At 33.4% G+C, this 19195-nt stretch overlaps 2 protein-coding genes and 1 long non-coding RNA gene across 5 annotated transcripts in view; 2 read left to right on the top strand and 1 right to left on the bottom strand.

The window, feature by feature from the left end:
- The first annotated feature begins 465 nt into the window (after positions 1-465).
- On the top strand, positions 466-9123 carry LOC122532932 (huntingtin-interacting protein 1). 2 transcript variants are annotated; one of them, XM_043662145.1, is made up of 19 exons: positions 466-1053; positions 3121-3324; positions 3583-3646; positions 4244-4601; positions 4740-4801; positions 5458-5732; positions 5808-6001; positions 6089-6227; positions 6292-6379; positions 6458-6546; positions 6618-6821; positions 6902-7082; positions 7152-7439; positions 7515-7756; positions 7867-8019; positions 8167-8267; positions 8338-8567; positions 8643-8806; positions 8885-9123. In XM_043662145.1, exons 2-18 carry the CDS (start codon positions 3280-3282, stop codon positions 8801-8803), a joined length of 2874 nt encoding a protein of 957 aa, XP_043518080.1. In that variant the 5' UTR covers positions 466-1053; positions 3121-3279; the 3' UTR covers positions 8804-8806; positions 8885-9123. The 2 variants fall into 2 exon arrangements, with proteins under 2 accessions (XP_043518080.1, XP_043518081.1); XM_043662146.1 differs by lacking the exons at positions 466-1053; positions 3121-3324; positions 3583-3646 and adding an exon at positions 3787-3870 and having other exon boundaries at positions 4236-4601.
- Positions 6692-19195, top strand: part of LOC122532935 (quinone oxidoreductase) — a 38966-nt gene continuing 26462 nt past the window's right edge. The window contains exon 1 of one of the 2 annotated variants that reach the window (XM_043662150.1): positions 6692-6696. The gene's annotated coding sequence lies outside the window, so the exon portion shown is untranslated. Of the gene's footprint in view, positions 6697-10435; positions 10599-19195 lie in introns of those variants that run through there. The other variant, XM_043662152.1, reaches the window with a different exon arrangement.
- LOC122532939 lies at positions 9061-13451 on the bottom strand. Its single transcript, XR_006307611.1, has 3 exons — positions 13045-13451; positions 10294-10442; positions 9061-9201 (listed from the first exon to the last, which is right to left on the bottom strand). It is a non-coding gene; the product is annotated as an uncharacterized LOC122532939 (long non-coding RNA).

Below are 19195 nucleotides of genomic sequence, written 5' to 3'. Positions count from 1 at the left end.
GATTATTTCAATCTTATCTTATTAAATGGCGACTATTAGAATTAGACCCTCAAAATCTTTTTTTACTCGTTACATTAACTAGAAAAAAATTGATAAAATAAATATAACTAATAATAATGTGAATCAAATGATTAATGTACACTGGTTATTTTTAAAACCATTTATTGTATTCAACAATAAAAATAAACTTAGAAAAAAAAATACGCAGATGATTGTAATAAATATCATGTTTTTAATTGCCTAGGGATTTTAACGTTTTTCAAAATAAATTTGAAGGGCGTATTATGTATCTGTATGCATTTTGAAAGAAACTGAAACAGGGAAGATTAGAAGCGTCGTACCGGAAGGAGATAAACAATGTAGGAATAACGAAGTGATAGCGATACCAGCGAGAGAGGAAACAAGATGAGGTAATAAAAACGATAGAATTCAACGATTCGTATGAACGTGAGCGAGAAATGTAAAAGTAAATGTTACTTTACAAACAAGTTTACGCGCCAGCAGGTTTCACAAGTCAGCTACGCCATTGGAAGAGCGCTCGAAATAGCGGTTTGATACTGAATGCACGCTACTCCTATTGCTATATTCCAAGCGATTCCACTGTATTCTATCACACGCGCGGACGGGAAGCACGTATTTATTTCATATTTAATACGAAATCCCGATTTGTAATTGCAGTAATGTTATCTGGTTGTTATTTAACTTTCTTGTTGTTATCTTTAACATTTATCCATCGTATCTGATATCGTATCGCTGAATCCGCACGGCTCACCGTATCGATGCATTTCTAATCCGATCTCTAATTGAAAGAAATCAAATAGACGAATTGATCTGTCGTTTTGCCGCACTTTTCAAAGCCAGATACGTTAATATTTTAAAAGAAGTGCTAGTGCGCATTTATGAAGTTTCCGTTTTATGAAAGCCGGATCTATGCTACGTAATCTTTTGAAACAATTCGTGTATTGACGGGAGTAATGAATTTAACACATAATTGTGTTTTCTAACGAAGCAGAGATCTGGATTTAATGGCATAGGCCGCTGGAATAATCTTAGGTACGTAATGCAAGTTTCAATATTTAATTTTACGCTATATTTGCGAAATAAGCATTTAAGTGTATTAAAGCCTTTTAAGCGAGTGTAAGGTTATATCTTTGCCACTCGAGCTAAAAACTATCGTAAAAGCGTATTCTCTTCTCAAAGTGCACGAGTGCTTCAAACTATTAAAACTAGATGTGTACGATGAAAATGCGGTCCTTGACCTCGTTTCAACTCGTATATCGTTTCAATGCCTTTTATAGGTTAGGAAATGTGTTTATTATGATTGTACGTATTTGAGGCATTAAATTGTTGACACTGCCATTTCGATATAGATATTTAAACTTGATAAATTATTGTTTGCGAGGGACATTTATATTCGTTATTTTTGGCATTAGTATCGGAAATGTGATGTATACATCGTTCTAAGAAAAATCTGACATCAGCGAACGGGAAACCGCCTCTTTGATGTTCTTTCGTAATATACAGATGCATGTTATGTCGCATGCACCGCGATCTTTCATCAATGAATAAAGTTTTATTCAGACACACATACTTATATTTAATATTTATAAATGTTCCTGTCGCCGTACGGCGTATGTGCAAAGGAATTAAATGGAATATAACAAAATTATGCATATTCAATTTTTTAAGAAATGTTTACATCAACCAATGTACAAATGTTAACAGAATTAAAAAAAAAATGTAACAAAATTGCACGGGCTATATTCAGTTTTGCGACTTATATGAGAACGATTAAAATTACTAATTAATATTTGTACTTTTTTTATATGAACATAAAATTATATTGTTACTATCTGTACAAAATTTTAACTCTTGACAATCGCTTGAAAAGTTAAAAGAACAATAGGAATAACCGATGCCTCTACGGTCAAGGCCGTGTATTTAAATTGAACGAGTTCAATTCAACGCGATTACGATTTACGTCTCATTTTTTCTTTTTTTTAACAGAAAATTTAATCAAAACGTTATGTTTTCCGCCAAAAATAAATTCGTCAATATCGAAGGAAATGTTTGCACCAGTACAGATATCTACGATAGATTGAATAAGTATTGAATCGTTGACATTTCAAAACATTTCTGTATGATACAAACATGAAGTAACGATTCAAATTTCTTAAAATACGCGTGTGTGTATATATACATCTTACCAATGTATATTTTTAAACAATGAATTAGCAATTTATTGTTTATATTTTCTGTAGTTGAACGACGTGATTGCATGTCAGAGTGGAGTGTTTATTCCAGTTATTATCTTTTCTTCGCTGGTAGTTGATATACCGATATGTAGTGTTGCGATACACAGGGTCTTTGACTTGTGCTATAATGAACTACATTTCGCTTGGTTCATCTAAATGTACAAGCGCAACCAGTGAAGTACTTTCTGAATGAACGTAACCGTATAGCGGCACACTCTTTCTGGCACAAGGCATCGTTAACCGTACTAGTGCGGTGACACCACTCGGAGGGTTAATGAACATAAAAGACCCATCATTTGTACTTCCGAGATTGAACACTTCGAATACGTATTTTATCGGTTCAAAGAAAATTCTATTACAGCATATTTTCTACTTGTAGATTTTTTTTTTTTTTTTTTTTCAACAAAATGCACGTGACATGCAAAAATATTAATCTTCTCGGTTCATGGATCATGTCGATTTTCAGATGTTTGTGAAAAATTAGCTCTAAAATCGAACTGTATCGTTCGGATGATAGTGTTGTTATTTTATTTAATAAGATTGTACTGGTTAATCGTTTCATCTCTTTTATTATTGCTAAACGATATGCATATAAACTTACAATTAGCTTAAAATCGAAATGCTATTAGTTAAAGAGAGAAGAGCTGGATATTGTCAAATTAATAATTTCCCAGTTCAAGGTGTCTATTTTAAACGCGAATCTCCTGAAAATTTCACGTTTTTTGATTATCTTAGAAAATATCGATATGGTGTGTTCTAGTTTTAATTAATACGAACAATTTGGACAAAAAAATGATCCAAATTACACATTACATCCTGATGTGTCATTCTTCGTGAAGAATATTGTTAGCTGTGTATTTTTCAGGCAATGCGGAGCAATATAACGTTGTCGAGTGTGTTTGTTTAACGCATTTCGACGATGAGTGACGAGTTGCTGGAATGATGTTTTTCCATACAGACTGACCATTAAGATTCCTATTTACACGTGCTTTAATTTCTATCGCAGCTGTTGTACGCTATTATCATGACGAGTGTCGTTCCACTCACCGATAAACAACTTCACCAGCTGGTAAATGAATATCATTTAGAAATGTTCTCTCTCGTCTTTTCATCATCGACACTAAAATTTCCAAATGTTTCACAATTATCGAAAGTATGCAAGTTTTTCGATTGATTTTTATCCGATTTTAACAATGGAAACGCGTATAATTTTTTTAGCAGTTTTAGTGTTCACGGTAAAAGATAAATTTACGTAGAATATTGAATTATTGGTTGTAAATAAATTTTTAGAATTGTAACAAATGATCTTGTTTTTTTTAATTTTTAGAGCATCTCTATAGGGAAGGCTGTAAACCCTACGGAAACTCCCGTAAAAGAGAAACATGTGCGAAGTATCCTTTTTAATAAAAAGTTTTTCTTCGGAAAAGGGAAGATTAATTAATTCTTTGCACATGAAAAAGTATTCAGTCATTGCGTACAATTTATAGTAGAGATTCAAAGGATATTGCACTTTAAATTATAAAGTGTAAACGTGCATTAATAAATGGACAGATGATTTTTCCTTCATCTTTTTAATTGACGACTTCAAAGAGATACTGTGCAAAAGATTAATATTGTAATAATGTAGATTATTATAATTAATATTAATATTAGAAACTACTAATATATGATATATATTATATATATTATAATATTATTATGTTATATTATATAATATTATTATATTATAATATACATATATATATATATATTATATATTATACTCTATATAATATTAGAAACTACTTTTGTAGCAAAATTATTTTTGAAATTACTTGCATTATTATATATTTCTATATATTATTATTGCATATATATTATTTTTGAAATTACTTGCACATATACCTATATTATATATATTATTATATATTTCTAATATATATTAGAAACTATTTTTGTAGCAAAATTATTTTTGAAATTACTTGCATATATACCTTACAGAAACATAGGCGCGATTATAGGTACACATCAGGAAAAGGGTGGAATGATTTTTTGGACGTACATGTTGCGGCAGCCATTGCAAGAGAATCAAATTGTCGCATGGAAATTTTGTCACGTATTGCACAAGATACTGCGGGAGGGCCACGAGAAAGTGATTCCGGACTCCCAGCGGTATCGTAAAAGATTGGAGGACCTCGGGAAATTATGGCAACATTTGCGGGAAGGATATGGCCCATTGATTCAATTGTACATAAGATTACTGATCACTAAGTTAGATTTTCACAAGCGAAACCCACGCATACCCGGGAATCTTCAAGTAACACCGGAGGAACTTGAATCTATCGGGGAGAACGATATCAATGTTTAGTAAGTCTTTAATCGAACAATTTTACAGTAGAACTCCAGAGTATATAAACTGTTTGTACCTTGACTCGCAATTCTACTGTATTTGTATCTGTAATTTTTAGAACACAGTTTTATAATTCTTTTCTATTTGTTATACAGTTTCCAAATGTCGGTTGAAATGTTCGATTACATGGACGATATTTTGAATTTACAACGTGCAGGTAAGTACAGATCAGATTCTTGTCTATCATTTTTTTGGCAAAAAAAAAAAAAAAATCGATCGATGAGAAACAGATCATTCTCTTTACTCTTACCGTGTACCGCTGATATATTTTCTTCTTTTTTCAAATCATCATCTGAACTGATTGTACTGCAATAATTTTGGCCTGAAAATGTCGTTCGTGTTTGTAAAGTGAAAGCAACGCGGTATCAATTTAGGTTTCGTTGCTTTGATGTAATTAATCTACTCGAATCTCGATTGTCCAAATCGAATCGAATCGAGGCAGACCGGTTAAATTGAAATCTGCATGCTGGATAAATGAACGGAGCCGTCATTGTCGAATGAACAGAATAATTTACACGATGTCTCTTTGCTTTGTGAATTACCGATGAAAAATCTGACTGCCAAGGAAGATTCATGCTTCTGATTAAATCCAATATTGTGCATACAAATTGAAGAAAGTGAACTCGATACCTCGCGGTGTTTGAATGAACAAATAGGTACCATTAAACCGATTGATCTATTGTCTCAGCTATCGTGGAAATTTAGTGATCACTTCCGTGATCAAAACGTAAAATTTTCATCACAAAATTCTATTCTGTCGATGACCATTGTACATTTACGTTCGTATTAATTTATATGAATGAAACGTTTCAGTTACCACTTCTTTGAAGAATACACCCTCCAACTCGATGACGGTCAGTGGACAGTGTCGGCTGGCTCCACTAATCCCGTGCGTTTTAGACGCGTCGCAGCTTTATGATTATTGTGTAAAAATATTATTTAAACTTCACGGTGCTCTGCCTGCGGACACTTTAACCGGTCACCGGGACAGATTCTCTAAACAGTTTCAAGAACTGAAGAAATTCTACAATACTGTTAAACAGAGGCAGTATTTTAAGCATCTCATAACGATACCTGCATTACCTGAGGTAAGATTACTATAGTACCTAACTTGTAATACTTTAAATGTAATTGCTACGTATAATTTTTAATATCTCTACCAGAATCCACCAAACTTTTTAATACAATCCGAGTTTCGAGCTTATGTTACACCCATAGTAGTATTACCACCGGAGGAATCTTTGGATTCTGAAACTGTAGTTGATCTTATCGATACTTCTGATACAAATTCGTTACCGGGCGATCAACTGGATTCCACGCGAAACGGCTCGATTTCACCCGATGCGATAGCAGAAAGGTAAATTACAAAATTACTTCCGTGCGAAGTATATTTGAAATTCGAGACAAGAAGAGGATTAGATGAGGATATCGTTTGTTGTTTTAGAGAAAGTCTCATCGATCATTTGCAGCAACAGATCAATCGACAAAGACAAGAGTTACATCGTGTATTGACTGATCATCAGAAGATTGTCGGGGATCTTCAAACTCATCTCACTCAGTTGGAGTCGGATTTACTTCTTAAGGTGAAGATATCTTAATAATTTTCTTATTACCCTAATGATATTTTAACATGTATATTTTTTTTAGAATAATGAGATCGAACAGGAAAAACAAGTTAATCAAGATTTTGTAAAGCAGAAAGCAGATATGATGGTGAAGGTTCATGAAGGCGAAGGTTAGAGCATGCTATTTTCACTTGCATTGTTTAAATTATTGTGGAAAGCATTCGTAATACAATCTTTCTCCGTTTTAGAAAAGTACAAAATCTTACAAGAAAAATTTCAAAAATTAAAAGATGCATATTCAAAATTTAGAGAAGAACATATCAATTTAATCAGAAAGGTAGGATCTTCTTAAATTTCTAAAAATGTTGAATAAAAAAATATAAAATGTTGAATGTCTTTATGCAATAGAAAGCTGAAGTGGATAAACAGTTAGGAATGTTGAAAATGTCGCAAGAACAGTCTGAACGGCGAACGCTTGAAGCAGAACGTCGTCTTGAAGAATTAATACAAGGTCAAGCTATAACAGAGCAAGAAGCACAAAAGGCCGTTGAAGCTCAACACGATTTGGATGACGTAAAGCAACAATTGAATGACGCGAAAACTCAAAACTTGGTTAATACTTTTCTTTTTTTTCCTTCAGTTTGCGTTTACGTTTATTTTTATTTCGTTCCGGTAAAGATGTGATATTTTAGGCTTTGATTGCCAAAAATGATTTTATAACTTCTGAAAAAACGGCTTTAGAAGGAGATCTACATGATCTGCTAGCACAAAAAGAAGAGTTAGATTTAAAAATCGAAAAGTTAGAAGTTGAAGCCGAACGATGCCGTAATGAAATGAACACGTATGCGGATACCATGTTGCGTGAATTGTTGTGTAAGTATTTCGATTCGTTTGACAATTAAAGACGACTCATTTATTTAAACTGACGAATTTTTATTTCAGTAAATTGTATCTCTGAAGCGGAAGATATTATGCAATATTCATTGAATGCTATTGATAATCCCGCAATGTCGGATTTAACTTGCACTCCTCAATATCTTGAGAAACTGGCAGACCATATTCTAAAATTGTTGGATAATCTTGATGCAGCGTACACCGGTTATGTGTGTGATACAACGAATGGAAAAGTACTCATTAAAAGCGCGATACATGTTGCATATATTTTGGGGCTTTATATTATCCACGCTAAATCTACGTCCAATACTACGTCCAATATCGCGTTGGGTGATAGTAAGTTATGAATTGAGAAGGTTGACAGAAAATTAAAATTTAAAAAATATATATTGATTTTTTATTGTATCGTAGAATTGATTGATGAGTGTAAACAGTTAGGATTACAGTCACTAACTATGTTTAACCACATAAGAGAGAAATCACCCGTGACTGTGGGTCAAATCAACGAAGTAAAACAGCAATTTAAGAAAGTGTGTGAACTTGCAACTACGTTATCTAACGGGCAAGGCACTGTTGAAGTTATTGGAAATTTGGTTGAAATGGAATTATTAAGTATGGATAAAGCAATAGAAGAAGCTGCAAATAGAATACAAGTAATTGCCTTTTACATTTTATTATATACTATTTATTATATACTATTTATATGAAATCTTTCGTATACTATTTTTATACGAAATACTATATTTATAATGTTACAATTTAGGATATGTTGGAGAAATCTCGTGCAGCGGACTCAGGATTAAAATTAGAAGTGAATGGAAAAATTTTAGATTCATGTACAGAGTTAATGAAATGTATAAGAAAATTAGTTAAAAAATCACGATTACTGCAAGCAGAAATTGTAGAACAAGGAAAGGTAAATGCGTAACACCTATTTGATGTTGAATGATAATATCAGTGTTATTCGACATCAGTGCAAAACCATTTTATCTTTAATACGATATATAAATTCATCTTTAGTATCAAATAAAAATTAATTATCAAAATTCATTTTGATTTTTAGGGTACTGCCTCTGCAACGGAATTTTATAAACGTAATCATCAGTGGTCCGAAGGACTTATATCAGCGGCTAAAGCAGTAGCAATGGGTGCAAACCTTCTGCTGTAAGTACAAAGAGTTTGTTGCAATATTCGTTTGCTAACAAAATTTTACGTTTATTTTAATGTCTTGCAGAGAAGCTGCAGATAAAGTTGTTTCTGGAAATGGTAAATTTGAACAATTAGTAGTTGCTTCGCAGGGAATTGCTGCGTCTACAGCGCAATTGGTAGTTGCAAGTAGAGTAAAAGCCAATAGAAATAGCAGTAATCTATCGGCACTTTCCGAGGCATCAAGGGACGTAACACAAGCAACAGGAAGTGTTGTTGCAACTGCTAAAAACTGTAGTCAACTTGTTGAGGAAAATGGTAATTTCAAGTTTAGGGATATGTTTCAATATTTTTCAATTGTAATAAGAAATTAATATTATCAATATTTTACAGATGATTTAGATGTTTCTGGACTAACTTTACACCAAGCCAAACGATTAGAAATGGAAGCACAAGTACGTGTGCTGGAATTAGAGCAGGCTCTGGAGACTGAAAGATTACGCTTAGCTGCTTTACGTCGTTATCATTATCAACTTGAAGGTGAAAAAGAATAATCAGTATGTATAATTACGGTTCATTATTATAAATCATAATGTTAATTTCAAATAAGATATTTGCTATCTTATTGGTTCCAGATTTTTACTAACGTCCGTATGAGATTCGTGTTAATAACAGAAGCTCTCATAGGCATTAAACAGTATTGAACAATGTGTTTACACGTGGAAAGTAAATAATTAAATTCCATTATAAAATAATATATTGCAAGAAGGAAATCTATTTGGATTGTCCTAATTATTGTAATATTTGCATGTTTAATGTTTAATAAATACAATTTTATTTCTTTTTAATGAAAATTGAAAATATTTGAACAGGATGAAACTGTCTTTCACTTCACATGTACATATATTCTTTTGTTTTCCTATTTCTTATTGATCTCATCGTGTAGAGGTTGCTGCAAATGGAAATCAAACAAAAATCTTTATATATATATATCTTAAATAAATTCTCCTTTTAAAAAATGTTTAATTTCTCATCTGTCGTGCAAAACAGACAGCAGAAGTATTAAATAAGTTATTAATAATCTGTAAAAGATAATAAAATGATGAATATTATGCGTTTCGATGTTATGTTTTGACAATTAATTTAAGTCGTTTCGCGCCAAAACCGGGCTGCTTTCCCATTGGCTGATGTAGTGCGCCTGCCCGTTTGCTCAAAGCCGTGTACGAAATTGAAATATACGTGCGGCATTCAAAACCCCGGTCAACAAAGTAAAATAATTTCAAACCAAATGATCGTAAGAAATTTTTAAAGTTTTATTTTTTTAACGGTAAAAGACACGTGTGTATGTGTGTAGACGAACATATATAGTAATTTTAAGGTATGAATATATACTGTATAAAAAACTGTAGCATAGCAACTGTAGCACAAGGTTATAAGTTATTATTATAGACGAAATACAAAATTTTGTATTTTTACGACGTGTTATAAATATTGTAATGTCGTAGCATTGTTAATATCATGAGTATTACGCTATTTTCATCATTTTTCTGATAAATTCTCAAATTTAATTTCCATGTTTGTTGTAGCAAATCGTAGAGGGCGTGAGAAGCATTTTGATTTTCCCGAGGTCGGTATTTCAGAACGCGTACAAAGCGAAGTCCCATGTAAATATCACGTCTACTTTTACTCAATGTTACAATGTTGCTTTACATCGATGGATTGATAACATTGAAAATAAAACATTGAAAGGCCAAATTTTGGTACGATGTCATACCTATCTTATCTATGATTCGACGTTTAAGTATCGTCTCTATCAAGCAAATAACAAATTTTGATAGTCACATTCAAAAGACAAAGAAATAGAAAAAGAAAACGAGGCAGATATTACGCGATTGATATTTATTAAATTGTTTGTAAAGTAGCAGCGCGATAACAATCTCTCAGGTCCATGAATCCACTGATCCGTAGCTTGTTTGGAGTTCTCATAAGAACACACCGTTCTCGTTCTGTTCTAAAGAATACAGAATAAGGGGTTGGTACTTACAGGCCATGGACCTTGTGTACGTGCGATCGATGACATCCCTTCCATGGGTCGTGGTTCGACGTTGGATTTGCAGACTTTTCGGAGTCGGCGCGATGGTGGTTATCCGTGAAGCGCCCTCCATAGACACGATTTTACCTTCCACGGGAAATCTATCAGAATACAACGAAGGCTTGGTGTGTGATCGTCAGCTTTACGTGTTCTCGCGAGAGCATTCAATTGATCGCCTGTGAGAAAACCAGCTTTGCTTAACTGTACCACACATTAACATCACGTCAACGACACTGTCGGAAGGGTTAATTTGCAAGGTGAGGAATCATTGATTCGTTATTTTATAACAATCGCTTATAGATTCACAGCTAAGTTCGTGATAAAGTTGACGTCCCTATAATGGACGATCATAACGTAGGCGTTAGGTCCGGAAATTACACAAAGTCCTTCGACTTTCCGATACAGCGTTTCGACATTTGCTAATAAGTACATACGTGTCACTTATATGGGACGTAAATACACAGATGTAAGAAAGAAAAGAAAAAACATTGATTTATATTTTCATAATGTGAAATGAAAAGATACCATAAATAGGCGACAAGAAAATTCGTCGAATTGTTTCTTTTTAGACCTGATTGGCATTCCTCGAATTTGCTGACATTTTGCAAAGTTCAAAAATATCGGTCGTCTTGCAAATTCTTTTGCAGTTAATAATCAGAATGCAGGATACACGACAGAGTACTTCGTACGATAAAATGGACTATAACGTAATAATAAATTATTTTTATTGCATTATTGCAACTGAGCTTCGCTAACTTAATAAATTTAATAAATTTAAATTTTCACGCTATCTAATCGATCAATTTTCGAATAGGAAAGTAAAAGTAAACTAGCGGGAAAGAAAGTTGCTACTGGCAAGTCTGCGTGTCTGACAGACACTGCCGGTGCTTTCACGTAACCGATATCGTCAACAACGTGTCAAGCCAGAGTACTTGAACGATACTCGCTGAACAGCTGATTGAAACATAGAAACGCGACACGTATCAATTAATCGTTGTCCGCGAATCAGGCAAATAACTGCGATATATTTGTGAAATGGCAGTATTTTTCGAAAGCACATTCATCGACCTGTGACAATGTAAACAAAAGCAGAGCTTGCGCCGTAGCTAATCTGAGGTTCGCTTTGTCCGCTGTGTTTCAGCGCGTACAAAAGACACGCGCATACATAATTTTACTTTGCGCACGAAATTGGAGATTTAACCAAATTTTTATTAACACGTGATAATTCGAGTTCTAATGAGAGCGATCAATTTCGCACAGACACAGAGAAAGAATGAAACTGACATTTTACGATGTTATAAACGAGGTCTATGAATAAGCAACTATATGAATCATTTCTTAGGACACACATTTACGTGCCGTTGCTTTAATCGATTCATTAGCGGTTCGTTAATTTTTTCTGACGAACGAAGAGATTCGAGATCTGATTGTAACTTTCTAATATTAAGGTAGGTCGTCGTGGCGACTTGTGAAGAAGAACTTTGGCTTTCATTTAATAATCTCTTCGGTTCGCATATCAAAATGATGTGATATGTTTCCGATTGTTTTCTTCAAGGACAGGAAAAATTTAACAACGAAACTAACAAATGATTCTTGAGATTTGATAAAATAAAAATCTTATTAATCAGTCTGGGATGCATTTTTATGAAACGAAAAACCGCAGAAAGCAAACTTGTATAACAAGAATATTAATACAACAATATCAATCAACATGTATCGTAACGTTATAAAAATTATAATTAATTATAAATAATAGTATAATTATAACATAAATTATAATAGTATATATAGTATATATAATTATAACTATAATTATAATTTTTTTTATATATAATTATAATTATAATATTAGTATATATAATTATAATTATAATTATAATTTTTTTTTATATATAATTTTATAAATATAATTTTTTTTTATATTTAATTATATAAAATTATATATAATTATAGTTATAAAGTTATAATTATACATAATATTATAGTTATAATTATATATAATATTAATAGTTATAATTATATATAATTATAGTTATAAAGATTATAATTATAATATTATAGTATATATAATTATAACAATTATTATGATTATAATTACAAATATTATATTATAAAAAACTTATATATTCTTTTTAATTGCAACAGATGTTCCATAAGAAAAAAGAGAGTATTAGTATTTTTGATACAGAGAAGAATTTTTCACAAGAAAATGACTCAAAGTAGAATAGTAGAATAGTTCAAACTATCTTTCAGAGAAATATTTACGTTACGTATCACTTGGATAGCGTTATCGAAGCCCTATCATCAAAACATTAAATTTCTCCAATGCAAGTCTGAAACTTATCGTAAGCTTCTAAAAAATATCTGTATAAATACCAACATTGCGGATGAGGTAAAGTTCCTTTAATCTTCTTTTCACGTGGCTATTTTTTTTCGTTTAACCTCTTGCGCTGGAATGACGTGCCACGCACTGCAATATTTCCTCAGTTTTAAGTATATTGAAATACAACCCAGGCAAAATATGTAATAAATTTATTACTTCTTAGTAATTTCTATCCAATGATGTACCGATGAATTCAAAAAGAAGGCGAATTATTGTATACGGTTCGGTCACTCGTTATGGTCCGCGAACCAGTTACTAACGCAAGAGGTTAAACGTGATCGTTGACAAGATAAGGGAATCCAAAGTATATAAATACATACGCACACAGATGTGGTGCACGCTAGTTTTTCCAAATGCTTTCGCCAACTGTCAACTGTGGTATTGATTATCGCGTGAAACGAGGGATATTTGCGGTCGATAAAAGTTTTCTAACGGATGCAAGCCGCTTATTCGGGGGGATAAACATGACCACGGGCATTGTACTCGAGAAGGCGAGAGCGTGTCGAGCGGAGTGGCTCGGTTGAGCACGCGGATGCCTGCTGATGTGCACGTGATTCCAACGTGCCACGGTTCCACGGCATCGACCGAGTTCCCCCACCGTGTGTTCCACTGATGCAGTCTCGCACTATGCTATTTATGTACATCGGTTTCGTGATAAAAGCCTCGTTTTTACATTTCTGTCGTTGAAAGTGTTCGAAAAATCGAGATCGGCCAAGGCCCTGTTGCATAATTGAACTAATATTATCAATAAAATTCGCGCGTTCAACTCTATAAAAGAAAATTTCCGATTTTTACGGAATTCACGATTATTCATGTCTCATCTCTTTAGGATAAACAAAGCTCTTCATTTTTTTAAGAATTTGTCGAATTTCCATTGTCGAAATTGAGAGGAATAAGCGCGAGTGAGATTTTAGAACAGAGTTTTATAAATATCTAATTATTTTCTTTGAGTTAATCGAAGATTTTGGAGAACAAATTTGTTGCTTTATTGGTAAAAGCAGCATTTTCTTTCCGGTGGAAGATTCTCATCTGAAAATAGAGCCGCAATGCCACCTTGGATCGAATTTTATAAACGTCCACGCAATTTTTTGCTTACATGCGTAAAAATTTCACGAGAAACAGTCTCTTTTTTTTTTTTCATCAGTGGAAATAAAAGTTTCGTCGTATAATCTGGAAATTATCTGAAATCTGCGGTACAAAATTCAAGGGACTTACATTTATTTTTCGAACTGATTCGTGCGGAGAAATATACAACATTTTCTCACATCAGATATGGTAGCTCGAGGAAAATATTTTGTTGGTAAAATGTACGACTGATCTCTCCGATAAAAGAATATTTTTTGGTAGTGTCTCAGGGTAGAGGGTACGATTTGTTTTACTTTGTTGCGATTGATTCATGCATGTGTATCACGACGAGGGCATAAGATTATCGTGTGCAAATTTAGAAAGCAGCTACGTACCTTGTTTTGAATGTTTTGAATATCTTAAAATGTCGAATCAGATTGTAATGTTGCAGGGCATAAATCGCAATGAGAAATTGTTGAACGATTGAACTGTTCCAACGAAGGATTCCTAAACATCTCTTTAAAAACTATTTTGGCCCCGGACAAAACAAATTTGCGCTGCTTTGATCTGGAAATAGCTACACACTGCTGTTCTTTTTTTTTCTTTTTTTTTTTTTTTTGAGATTATGATTCACTGTTTTCTTCATCACAGCACACAGACCATATCGCGTGATAAAATTTGCAATAAAAACTATTGTATAATAGTGACTTGTACTCAAGATTATTCTTGATAGGAAAAAATTGTCTGATAGATACAGATGGGACATCTTCAGATTGCGTTTTGAAAACAAACGATTCTTATCAAATTATAAAATCACGAAATTACCGACATCGTAAACATGTTTTCAAACGACAAGGACAGATAAAGAAGAAGAGCAAATAAACAATAGACAAAAGTAGTCTAAGACGTGGGCTATTTTTAACGCTTCGTCGATAATCACGGATTATAGGTTATTATTATTAATATCATTATTGTTGCGAAGTGATAAATCGTATTGTAGAGTTTCTTTGTTTTCAAACAGCACTGAACGCATCGGCAATGGCCTCTTTGTCCTTTGGGAATGCAGGATGAGATCAGCTGCTTGTTGGTTTGTCCACAATGCATATGTACATTGTGATTGAATACATACATTTCTGTTGTTGCCGATCGTTTTAATTTAAATTGAAACTTTCAATTAAAAATTTTAATTTAATTTTCTAAAAAAATTATCCAGCTAAAAGATTATTCTGTACTTTTGCCTAAATTTTTAGTACCTCAGTAACGCCTTCGAGTTTCAGAAAAATATGAAAAATCGGATCTCAATACTTCTGCTAATGGATAAATGTTTTCTACGTTAATGGTCAAATAACACGCAGCTGTTAGATGAGACAATCTTAATGTCTGTAACTTTGAGACATCTTTTTTTCTCCAGAAATAATGTCAGTATCTTTAACCGTGATGGTAAAAAAATGGACGAGCGTAATATAAATTTAAACGGCTATTATTGAGGTGCTATTAGATCGTAATTTCTGCGTGCGACGTGTTTTATTTCTGGCTTATGTTCCTTTCGAAAAGAGAGCATAATATGACGTGATAATTTTTATCATCGATCGAATCTATTTTGAGTATCGATAGAGGTGATTGTGTGAGATTGTCATCGCGAAAAGAAGAACTTGATCTCCTCTTAATTTGAACAAAACGAGCTTTGATTCCAAGTGATTAATTTGTGTCATTAATATTTAATTAATCGTCGAATAAACATTAGATTATTCACTTCGGTCACGATTTGTAACGAGCGCAAAATATCAGACGAGGGAGTGGCGTTAATCTTAAAATTAACAGATACCTTTAAATCGTATTTGAAACACAAATACACTTAAATCTCGCTGAAACGAAATTTATCATCGTGATTTCGATTATTTATCAGATAAATACGTATTGGCCAGATATATCTTCTATTATCAAATGGCTCGAATTGTTGAAGTCTTTTATTGCATAAGATTATTAGACACACGGTCTAATAATTTGTAAAATACACGTTTATGTAACGAAGAAACTTCAAACAGCTCTACTCTTTATAGAAGATAAAACAAAGAATGATCAATCTCAATCTGGGAATAGGAGCCTTGGCAAAGTAGCGCTTTCTTGGAAAACAAAGTAATGAGTGACAAAGAATAAGTAATTCACGTGTCAAAGTAGTAACTGTGTTTTTGTTTTCTTCGCGTGTGAGAAACACTTTCTTGCGCGATGCAAGCTGCGTCGAGGCATTGTGCACCTTGAAACCAAGGATAATGATATTCGTGATGCATTTTTGACCCAGTTTTCTATGTGAAAACAATCCAACCGTAGTATAATATTTCTCTTCTTTCTAGAAATTCGTTTTTGAAATATCACCGAGGCAGTTGCTTAGAAATTGGCAAAGTTACTAAAATTGCTACATTTAACTCTTAAATAGTATTTTTACAGGAAATTTCTACGGGCTGAAGATATCCTCAAGGAAAAAAAAATAGATATCCTCAAAGAAAAAAAAAAAAAAAAAGAATGAATTAAAAAGAATCATTCGAAAAAATGCTGTAAAAATATTTAAAAAACGCGGAGGCAGGAGATTAAACATGCAGTATTCTCGTTCGCATTGTCGTGCTCGTGTCAGAGGGAAAAATAGACCTTTGTTCGTTAGGTGAAACAGTCAAGGACGCTACCAGGATTGGAAAATACCGTAAAATAATTCTCGTCCGCATTTGCGACACTTGTCTTCACGTTGCGTGAAGTAGATGTTTCCGGGATCCAGACAAACTGTCTGTCTCGGTCTATTTCCGCGTGTTCGACATAAACTGTAAGTTTCGTAAGTGCGATAACGATACCATGGCGAAACACACGATCTATGAATGCTAACAGATGGAGTTAGTTAAGCAACGGAGGCGTTGACGTTATCGCGCGGTGTTGTCATCGAATTGTTTTGATCATCACAACAGATTGATAAAGAATCTGCGTTGCATTACGTTGCGTTACTCTGACGATTAATTTAGCAAATTCCCTTTAATTAACCCACTCACAATTGCGGTATTACAGTAACCATCGTGATTGAGAAAGATCATAGTTCCTCTTTTTTTCTTCCTATTTCTGTATCTTCTCTTTTATTCTTGTCTCTGTATCTTCTTTTTTCTTCTTGTTTCTATGTCTTCTCTTTTATTCTTGTTTCTGTATCTGCTCTTTTCTTCTTATTTCTGTATCTTCTTTTTTCTTCTTGTTTCTGTATCTTTTTCTTTCTCCTTTTTTCTCCTTGTTTCTGTATCTTCTTTTTTCTGTATCTCCTTTTTTCATCTTGTTTTTCTATCTTTTTTTCTTGTTTCTGTATGTTCTTTTTTTCTCCTTATTTCTGTATATTCTTTTTTCTTTTTGTTTCTACATCTTTTTTCTTTTTATTTCTGTATTTTCTTCTTTTTCTTATTTCTGTATCTTCTTTTGTCTTCTTGTTTCTGTATCTTTTTTTTCTTCTTTTTTCTTCTTGTTCCTGTATCTCTTTTCTCTTCTTGTTTCTGTATCTTCTTTTTTTTCCTTATTTCTGTATATTCTTTTTTCTTCTTGTTTCTATATCTCTTTTTTCTTCTTGTTTCTGTATATTCTTTTTTCTTCTTGTTTCTATATCTTCTTTTTTCTTTTTATTTCTGTATATTCTTTTTCCTTCTTGTTCCTGTATCTCCTTTTTTCTTTTTTATTTCTGTATTTTCTTCTTTTTCTTATTTCTATATCGTCTTTTTTCTTCTTATTTCTACATCTTTTTATTTCTGCATCTTCTTTCTTTCTTCTTGTTTCTGTATTTTCTCACAAACAAATTTACTACGCCCGATCGTTTTTTAATGCACACATACGTAACGCAAGGACTAGGATCGTCTCGTTGATGTCTTATTCTACTTCCACCCTGTTCCTTCTGTTTCTTTCCATCGGCGACCGGTTTTCGAATCGGGCAATTATCAATCGTGTCACCGCTGCGCCGGGAAATGTGACGGGAAAATCCTCGTTTTTCATCACAGTCATTCCCCCCCTCCCTTCTCGTTCTCGTGTTTTTGCCTTCGAAAGTTGTCGAGAAACTTGCTGCACGACTATTTTTCGTACGTTTCGACGGACGAACGTTTAACCTGAATTTCGTTAATTTCTCTCGCGCTTCTAACAATTTGTTATTACGATCTTTCGTTTGAAACGTTTGTTGGCTCGTGTCAAGGCCGACTTGCACATACATACGTGGTCACTCGCAATCGAGTGAGCTGTTTCTGTGCGTTGTGCCGCTGAAACGTTCTTCTTTTCGTTCGAACGATTATCTCTCTTCGTAAACATATTTTTGTTCCCCGTTTAATGTCGACGTGTAATGTCAAATTTCGTACGAGAAGTCGTAAATAAATATTTTTTTTACCGTTATCGTTATCGCTGCCATTGAAAATACGCAAACTGGTACGATTTAATGCACGATGATCCACGTTCGCGACGTTCCTCCAGAGGAGGATCTATCTGGAAAATGAAATTCCAGCGTCGAGGCGAATCTTATCTGAAAGCATTTAGCGACAATTTGTTCGCGAGCCCGTATGACGTACGATAAATATTGGACGAACATCGATCATCGCTGAATTGATAAGGATGACGTCACCGCTTGATCGGTAGTAAACGCGCTGTTTAATCAAGACAGAGCAACGCGATTTTTTTTTTTACGAGCGCAACCATATGCAGACGAAATCGTACGACATATTAACACGTCAAGTTCATATGTTTCGATCGTCGCTGTTTGCATTTTTGGAATACTGAGAAAATCCATTCTTAGACAACAAGAGGAGAAACAAATTCTAACAAATCATTGCCACCTTTTGAAACGATCGAATCTATTCAAAGTTTATTACAAGACTGCTTATTCGAAGACTAAATTTCAGCCGCTGCGGCCGTTTTTAGGAAAGCTTTTGCGTGAAAGCAACAAGTTTTAAAATTAACAGTTTCTCAGTAACAGGGTCTTCTATCGCCATAAATATAGTCATTTATCGAATCCTCTTCGAACACCACGGAATCTGATCGGCAAATATAATGTCAGAAGAAATCGGAATCGTTCCTTTCTCCAACTGGACGAAATTGATCTACAATCGCATAGATTTTAAGTTAAATCGCGACGAACATAGTCTGTTTATGTTTTCTTTTTTTTTTTTTTTTTTTTTAGCAAGGAAAACAGAAAGAAGGCTTTGAAAAATATTAACACGTATATCACACTCAAGGCGGCCCCTTTGGTCGCTTTGTGCGTTCGCTGAATCTGCTTGCCGATTTCATCAAAAAGCTCGAAGACGTATAAATAACCATATTCCGAACGAATATCGATCACCCTGTTCAGCAAAGTTGAAGTTTTAAGTATAGAACAGTTGATCGATAATGTGACTGTTGTAACATAATGAATAT

The sequence above is a fragment of the Frieseomelitta varia genome, unplaced genomic scaffold, assembly GCF_011392965.1.
Source record: "Frieseomelitta varia isolate USP_RPSP 00005682 unplaced genomic scaffold, Fvar_1.2 scaffold_483, whole genome shotgun sequence".
Taxonomy (NCBI): domain Eukaryota; kingdom Metazoa; phylum Arthropoda; class Insecta; order Hymenoptera; family Apidae; genus Frieseomelitta; species Frieseomelitta varia.
The sequence above is the reverse complement of the archived record's forward strand: the minus strand, read 5'-3'. Positions and strand labels throughout refer to the sequence as shown.

Coding starts and splice junctions, on each gene's coding strand:
- LOC122532932 (XM_043662145.1), top strand. CDS start 3,280: ATGACGAGTGTCGTTCCACTCACCGATAAACAACTTCACCAGCTG. Junction 4,802..5,457: donor TTTGAATTTACAACGTGCAG/GTAAGTACAGAT, acceptor GAAACGTTTCAG/TTACCACTTCTTTGAAGAAT. Junction 5,733..5,807: donor CGATACCTGCATTACCTGAG/GTAAGATTACTA, acceptor TATCTCTACCAG/AATCCACCAAACTTTTTAAT.